Genomic DNA, 8,835 nt, shown 5'->3' with positions numbered 1-8,835 from the left:
CATGTCTCTGGCATTGTGTAGGTGCTGGATCGAGGTCTGAAAAAGACCCCACAGGAAGGCAGTGGTGGAACCAGAAAGAGGACAGAGCAATAAGGAAGAGAAAATTATTAAAGATAATTACAAGTGTTATGTAATATTGCATTAGACCAGCACAACGCTGCAGATTTCTTAGAGAAGAAGGCCCTTTTTGCTCATAATGGCTCTCATGTTGTTTCTCAAGCGCCTTCTGAGCTAGCTGATATTCTTAGAAAGGATTGTCTCAGTTGTAATAGGCATAGTGCAGCCCTGTAATTTGTTTATATATGTTTGTGTGTGCCATAGTTGTTTGTCATTGTAGCTGAACTGTGGAGAGCAAATAGATGGCGCAGTGAAGAGATGGACTTCGATTCAGACTCTCTAAGTCTTATCGATATGATTTGACACAATCAATTATCAAACTAATTAATAATGACTCCAAGAACTATGCAATTGAATGTTGCGTGATAAGAGGGCATCATGCAAATAATGCTCATCCGAAAGAGGCTTTTGATCCAATTGATTATAACATAAATGAGTTGCCTTTGATGCTAATTAGGATTATGAATTTTTGCTGAGTCATGTAATGGCACATAGCTTTAACGCATGGCCAAGTGGATAATCCACTTTCAAAGGATAAACTGGCCAATTGATCACTTGCGAGGACGGCGAAAAAGGTAGTCAGATTTTTCTGTGAAAGAGGTAATAAATAGTAAAAGATTTGGGGTCCCGGCCCCTCTCATTAAAGGAGATGGAAAGGAAAATTTAGGTATCAGCAAAGTCAACTTAATAGTTAATATTAGTAAATTTGGTTGTCTGTATCGGGCAAATGGGGTTTTGCAGGATCCTGTGTGGGCAGATGCAGATAGATTACATAGACACCTCTGCTTTTATTTTATTTTTAAAGCTCTGGGCCCTCAATCCCTCTGAGTCCCTCAGGCACGGTACATACCAAATATGCCGCCCAGGTGCAGATTCCTTGTTGAGTACGGCATATCCAATAATGTGGATATAAAATATAATTTTTCTTTTTCCTTTTTGGTCTGCCATCTGCGTTTTCAAGTTGTTTTACATTATCATATAATGAACACATATAATTTTTATATGTTAATTTCCAAACCATAGATGTTATAAATTTGTTTATTAATAAATATAATAGAAAATTACCGTTTTTGGATTATTTGATTATTATGATCTTATGTATGATATGTATCATATTTTTATCAAAAAATTGGAAGCGTAAAACGTAATAATGACACAAATATAATAACAGTGTGATAAATTAGATGTTTTGATGTATGCCTTCATTCTTTCCTTCCCCTTCTAGTAGGGGTGTTCACGGGACGGATCGGGACCGGGACAGGCCCGTCCCGGTTCCGTCCTGATGAACAGTAACGGGACAGATTTTCTGTCCCGTGTCCCGGCCCGTCCCGGGGTTGTCCCGGTCCCGGTCGGGACGGGACGGATCCGGGACGGGACCGGGACGTCCCGAAATAATTTTTTTTATTTTTTTATTTTTTTTAAAAAAATCTAATTTTTTTAATTATATTTTTTTGAGCTTAAATCTTATAAAAACATCTTTTTTATTTGTTTGGGCACTCTTAAACAAAAGCTCAAAATATTACATATAATAGTTATTAAAAACTCTAAACAAAAGCTTTTAACACAATAAAAACTTGCTAAAAATTCTAATCATCAATAATCTCAAATCATTAACAAATATAAAAACTCTAAATAAATATATCCATAGTTTCATACAATAGTCTCAAATCTTAAAAAATATGAAAAAAATGATATTATATAAAAAATTAAAAAAATTAATTTTTTTTTTTAAAAAAGGAACCGGGACGGGACGGGGACGGGACGACCCCGTCCCGTGTCCCGTCCCGTCCCGGTCCCTTTTTTGTCCCGTCCCGGTTTGTCTCGTCCCGAAAAATTTCGGGACGGATCCGTCCCGTCCCAATAAGACCGGGACCGGAACGGGCCGACCGGGACGGGCCGGCCTTGAACACCCCTACCTTCTAGAACATTCTTCCAGTCTTACATATAAGACTCATTTTATAGTATAAATTACACTGCAAAGTAAGTCTTATATTCACTGCAAACTAACCTTAAATGTTGTCATGTTTAATAAAAAAATTAAACGATGGTTTTTGCCCCAAAAAACATAGAAAGGAAGCAGGGATGGAAGAAAAACTGAATCATTCAAGTATCTCAGTATCTCTTCCCTGTAGTTGATTAACACTAAGAACTCAGTATCAAACAAAATGGGGGCATCACAAGTTGCGTGGATACAAAATATGTTTCTGAACAAGAACACGTTGACATATATAGATATATCCTTACTAAGGACAAAGTTCATATATATGGACTTGTATAACTCTAGGGGACAGGGTAGGACTTGTCATGACACATGCACTTGTAAGCCATGGGACAGGTCTCAGCCTCTTGAAGGGAGGCACAAACGAAGCTGACCATAACGAGTCTGCAGGGCGAACAGGAACCGCACGCATGAGAACAATCCGGCAACCTCGACCCTGCTACCTCTTCCACTGTCTCTCCTCTCAACCTCTTCATCATCTTTGTGTCTGATAATAATCCTCTCCCTGCTTGTTCTTCGTCTTCTGTAATGAATAAAAACCGCCGCACATAATCAACATAACCCCACCTAACTCATTCTACATATACAGGAGATGAATTCAAATGGAATACTTACGACGAGAATACTCCGAACTGGGGATGTGCCTTGCAGAGATGAGTAATGGAACATAGAGAAGAAGAAGAAAAACTGTAGCGATCTTCATTATATATTTGGAGCTCTCTTACGATCCGTTTACTGAAACACTACTGGTGGGTGTTTTTGTTGAGACTTTGATTAAGCACAGTAGATAAGCTGAGACGATGTATTTATAGGAGCGGAAAAGGGAGTGATGGTTCTTCGTTCACAGGCAAAGTGAGGAGGTCACATGAAAGAGGGTTTGGTCATCTATGTCTAGACCAAGTCACAGGAGTGAAGGTGGTTTTGTGCCGTGGAAGAAGCTAAGAATTAAAAGAGAAAAGTGTTGAGAGTGCTTCTTTTTCGTGAGTACTCACCCAGCTTGGTTATGGAGCATGGAATGCATAAATGCAGAGAGGGCTTGCTCTTTGTTTTCCTGCTCATAAATAGCTTCCGATGTTCTGACGTGACCGCCATTAATAAACGCTTTTCTTTCTTTTTTTTCTTCCTGCGGTGCGTGCTTTGTTTGGATAACTAAAATGATGGCGCATGTTAACTAAAATTATCAAGTACTTGATGCTTTTCCTGGCTCCAAATGTGAAACTTTACTGTTCTATAATTATAAGTGATAACCTGGTGTTATTATTGATTTTATTTCAAGTGTTATGAATTTATGACTTTTGGTTCGTGGGATGGCCCAACAAAACAAAAAGGCTTGGTTCCCGGAATCCAATCATTTCCTTTCCAGCTCGGTAGGCCCGTTCCAGTATTTTAGTGGGCTCCTTTGATATGGTCCATTATTTTATTCCACCAAACCTGTGGTTCCCGAGGCTTGACTTTATATTGGGCCAATTATAATTACAAATATTTTGCTTATTCTATTATTAATATAAGACTTATTTAACTAATTTGATTAAATTGAAAAAAAATTAGTTATTTAATTTTGAAAAATATGAATTTTTTTAAAAATATCATAATCATCTTCCTTAATATCTTTATTTTCTCTTACTTGATTGTGGTTGAGAGAGTATCCTATAATTTAAGAAAAATTAATAAATATAAAAATATGTCTTATATTTATGGTCAAAATTAACTCAATATTTAGGTATTATATTAAGGACATGAGCGGTAATTAATAAGCAAGAATATGCAATATTTAATGGCCAAAAATGCAGACAAAATGCACGCATTTTATATACGTTCCTTCTGCTGTTTTAACTCTTCTAGTCTTCCAGAAAGAATATGAAGTTAGCATTTGGAGTCAACATCATTGGTAAACAATTTTGAATTAGTCAAAATTCCGCGATAGTCTCTATTTACTGATTTATTGAGAAGTCGGCTTGTCTCAGATTCCCCAATCCATCCTCACACGTGGATATAATGTCCATGGAAACTTTTAATTCATAAATTTGTTATCCTCCAATGTATGTTAACCTCGTTTAATACTACTAATTAGAGGGAAAAAACTTACCCACAATACATAACATTTGACATGATACGCTTTAACATTGAATGGTGCTTTAAATATTATTGTCTACATTTAATATCTGATTATATCTCGAAGAGATTATCTCAAACAGAAATATGTCTACAAGCAATAAGAAAAACATATTACAATATTTTAAACTTCAAAATTGTACATAATATGCATGTTTTAAATGAAAAATTTATTTAATTGAATGTTGTTTTAAGTTAAAACTCAAATTACACTTTTATGTTAAAAATTAACATCAATTTAATAACTTTTGTTCTCGTGTCACAATTACGATATATTATATTATTATGTCACCTTAGATCCACGATGGGATATTGTTTCCCTCATGGAGTTTTATTACGTACAGATAAATACAAACATACTCCTACAATTCAAAGCATATCAACACACACTCGCACACTTTTTTTTAATATTATTTGTATGCCCTTTTTACCAAATTATTTGTATGCATTTGCAAATTACAAATTTGGATAAATAAAGTAATAAATCAAAACGCGTTTGTCCAAATGAAATCCGAAGTCTTGAACACATCCGCTGGTTTCCTCCAAGAGGAAAAATAGGAGACGTATTCAATGTCGTCATCATACCACACGGAAATATTTAATTAGCATGACATCTTGACCGTCCATTTTGGTTTAAAATTAAAATCAATATATATAATGAATCATCATCCATATGTAAAATTACAATATACATATATAACAAACTTTATTATTTTACAGTGTTGAATGTGACAATTCAATTATATAAGTACTCCTCCGGTCCTTAATATAAGACCTATTTAACTAATTTGATTAGATTAAGGAAGTTAGATAAGTTAGTTAATTATAAGAAAAATGACACATTTTTCCTAAAATACAATAATCATCTCTCTTAATACCTCATCTCCTTCTTCTATTTGATCATAGTTGATGGAGTATCCATAGGGGTAATTTAGAGAAAATTGATAAATATGAAAAATGGGTCTTATATTTAAGACCAAAACCAATTTAAGAATTGAGTCATATATTAAAGACCGGAGGAGTATTATCTTTAATTTTTGTAATGCAATAACAACCCATTTTCATTTTTACTAGATTATTGCACTATAGCGTCATTATTTGAAGACCATTGCAAATAAGAAAGGAGAAGAAGCGCCCGCCACGGAAGGAAGAGAAGAAATACCGGTCAACGGTCAACAAACATTTATTGCAGTCAAATAAAAGTTGCCCACTAGAAAAAAAAAAGGTGAGAAAGTGAAAGGGATTGGAAAGATGAAGATGAATTATAAAACAGCACCAAGTCCTAGGTCTAGGGATGCGAGTGTGTGTGTGCGGGTTTAGGCAGCAAGTGAGGATGACGACCCTTGTCCGGAACGGCACCCTCACTTTTAGCCGCCGCTACAGATACGAGCCTCTGGGACTCAAGTCCGTCAGCTACAGACGCAGAAGAGCCAAACAAAGGCAAATCTTTCTCACTACCTACAGGCTAAGTTCCTTCTCCCAAGATTTCCCAGATTCCAAACCCCCTTCTTCTTCTTCTTCACCTCCTAAGCTCAAGAAGGTGGCTGTCAAGGTTAAGAAAATGGTCAACTCTGTTCTCGTCTTCATGCGAACTGGTTCCTTCAGATCCTGCAGTTCTAAGTCCGCCATCTCAGCTTCCTCCCCTGCACCATCATCCAACACCAAAAACGTTTTACTGGCCCTGATTTGCTTCAATCAGACATGGCGCAACGCACACTGTGAGTGATGAAGACTTGCAGTATTTGGGTTTTTAGAGATATGAAGGCAAATTAACAGGATTTAGGATCACCCCTGTTGCTTGCTGCGTCATCTTCTTTCAGGTTATGACGGCAAAGACCAATAAGCAAGCAATTTAGTTTAGCGGGTGTTACCTTGTTGTCACAGGGTTTAAAATTTCAGTTATTACCATATGTATTTGTGTATATCTAGCGATTAATATGATGCTACCTTGAAAGTTATGTGCTCGATGATCCCAGAATAGAGTTCCTTCTGCGATTTGGGTCGCCGTCATATATACAAGGCAATTCAAATAGCATTAAAGATGCTTATAGGTTGGAATGGAAGTCTAATTTGAGTTAACTTGGATAATTTTTATGGGAGTTTCAGTAAGCTTTTTGTGCAGACTGGTTTGAAATTGAATCACGGAGATAGCATGCCGGGATTCTGCAAATTATTCTAACAGGATGAAGAGGGGGAAACGATGTAAACCAAACCTTGTAAAGCCTATAACACCATTTTTTCAGTAAAGCATATGACTTTTGACTCACCGAGAGTCTGGGACCCAACTTCCACGTTGATGTTTGGCTGAGACATCACTGATGTTTTATATTTCCATAAACTAAAAGCGAAGCTGGCCTAGTGGCCTTGGCCAGGACTAATGAAGTAATTCACACTCATTGTTTTCTTTCTTTCTTTCTTTTTTTTCCCGCAATAATGTCATTATCATCATTGCTGTTATACTTTCTTGTTAAGAAAAACCACAAAAACAAAAAACAGTCGAAATAAGAAAATTATACATAGGGATTTGTTCATAAAATTATTGTCAAAACCTATATTATTATTGTCAAAACTCATGCTAATATTGTCCAAAAAAAAATTCAAAATAGAAAAGTACACATCGGGATCTGTTTACAAAAATTGCTGTCAAAACTTAAATTATTGTTGTCAAAACTCATACTAATATTATTATAAGTCCTTATTTGTTATTTTTCATTGCCACTTTTTTTTTGGCCATTTTTCCTTCTTATTATATATTTATAACTTGAACTTTTTTTGACGCGTTGCATGGACCTTAAAATTCAAGAGAATTTTAATGCATTGAATTTAATAGTATTGTGACGGAATTTGTTTGAATTATGGGTACATAGAATAATAAGCTAACTTTGGTCCTGGGCTCGGCCCAATGGATTTAAGACAAAACATTAATTGGGTCCAGCCCAGGACCAAAGAGCTTGTCAAATTTGCATAAATACAACGAAACAAAAAATGAGTATGTAAGCCCAGAATGGAAGCCTAGTCGTGGTGCAGGTTGGAGGATAGAACGTGAGTAATAAAACTTCCGGTTTAGGCTCAGGAATTGAGAATAGCAAAAGAAACTAATCTTTCATAGCAGAGCGAACCAAAATTCAAAATCTCGATTGAAAGAACTACTCACGTTTAATACTTGACCATGTCTCAAAAAAAAAAGCTGTACTTAGGATGAAAAAAAAAACTTTAGTTTAGTAATACTTAAAACTTTGAGAAAATCCCACCAGAAGGCCAAGTGGACCACAAATCTAAAAGCATCTGCCTTAAATCCCAACACCTTTTAGCCTAGAAAAATTAACATACAAATAATGATAAAGATTTAAATTCTTATCTAATATAAATGTATAATAATTTTAAAAGAAATCAAAACTTTAAATATGTATCACATTCATATCAATATAATTTAATAGTAGGAGGCTACCATAATTGGGCTGTGCTCAAAATAAGGTAAGAGCTGCACGCCGCAGGCCAGTTTGAGTCCCCCAAAAATCTAGCTAGACAAACGGCACGCTCTATAACCATCCAAATGCAGCAGAATCCTCAACCATTAGCCTTCCTCAAAACAGAGCAAGTACCTCATTCCCGTCAAAAAGAACATCTTTGATCAAGAAGAGAGAGAGAGGAGAGGTTTTTTTTGACCCAGAAAACACTCAACTTTCCTCATTCTTCTTGAGAATGCGTTCGTAGTTTTCCCAGAAACAGGACAATATCATCCGCCGCCGCCGCCAGCTGCGTCTAAGACAGTCTATTTAGAACCATCATTGATCACCAGTCAATTCATCGGCACCCACCACCATGGGTGCCCCACTGAGATACGTTGTTCTAGACCCAGATGGTTTGCCTACTCCTCCACCCGGCCGCCGTAACATCCCGCGTTACCATGAACACGACCACCACCACTCCAGCGGATACGGTTGCATGAAGTGCTTCTGCTGCTGCTGTTGCTTCATCTTCTTCGTCATCCTCCTCATTTGCGCCACCCTTGGTTTTCTCGTCTTCTTCCTGAACCCTCAACTTCCAGTCTACACAGTTGATAACGTCAGTGTCACCAAATTCGATACCCAACACGGGAATAAGGTCTACACCGAACTCAACGTTGTTCTGAAAGCACAGAATCCAAACGAAGAGATTTCCCTTGGATATGGGGAGAAGAGTTCGGTGATCATTTTGTATTCTAATAACCAGCTCTGTAGTGGACAAATCCCAAGTTTCCAACAACCTCCGAAGAACACCTCGATGATGAACGTGGAGTTGAAAGGTGAGAGTGATTTTGATTCACAGACTCAACAAGACTTGTTGCAGGATCAGAAGGAAAATAAGATTCCCTTGGATGTAAAAGTGAATGTTCCCCTCACGATCGTGACCCATGGCACACGTTTGAAGGAAATTCCAGTCGTTATCAAATTCAAATTGACCGTGGACAATTTGCAGCCAGGTCAGAAGATTAATGCTGTATCATCCGATTTCCAATATGGAGGAGGAGAAGAATGAATGTTTTCCTTGTTACCGGGAGTCTTGTTATATTCGGAGAATGAAAGACGAAATTGGAGCTTTTCTCTTTTTGACTGAGAATTAACGAG

General features: G+C 36.8%; 2 protein-coding genes across 2 annotated transcripts; both read left to right on the top strand.

Moving 5' to 3' along the window:
- The first annotated feature begins 5,520 nt into the window (after positions 1 to 5,520).
- LOC114762560 (uncharacterized) lies at positions 5,521 to 6,316 on the top strand. The gene has a single exon (XM_028952060.1). The coding sequence runs from the start codon at positions 5,523 to 5,525 to the stop codon at positions 5,952 to 5,954; it is 432 nt and encodes a 143-aa protein (XP_028807893.1). The 5' UTR covers positions 5,521 to 5,522; the 3' UTR covers positions 5,955 to 6,316.
- A 1,734-nt stretch (positions 6,317 to 8,050) lies between these two features.
- LOC114762571 (NDR1/HIN1-like protein 6) lies at positions 8,051 to 8,746 on the top strand. The gene has a single exon (XM_028952077.1). It carries the CDS (start codon positions 8,051 to 8,053, stop codon positions 8,744 to 8,746), a length of 696 nt encoding a protein of 231 aa, XP_028807910.1.
- Positions 8,747 to 8,835: the final 89 nt, after the last annotated feature.

Source organism: Neltuma alba, unplaced genomic scaffold, assembly GCF_004799145.2.
Source record: "Neltuma alba isolate B1F8T4 unplaced genomic scaffold, ASM479914v2 tig00011219_pilon, whole genome shotgun sequence".
NCBI lineage: Eukaryota > Viridiplantae > Streptophyta > Magnoliopsida > Fabales > Fabaceae > Neltuma > Neltuma alba.
The sequence above is the reverse complement of the archived record's forward strand: the minus strand, read 5'-3'. Positions and strand labels throughout refer to the sequence as shown.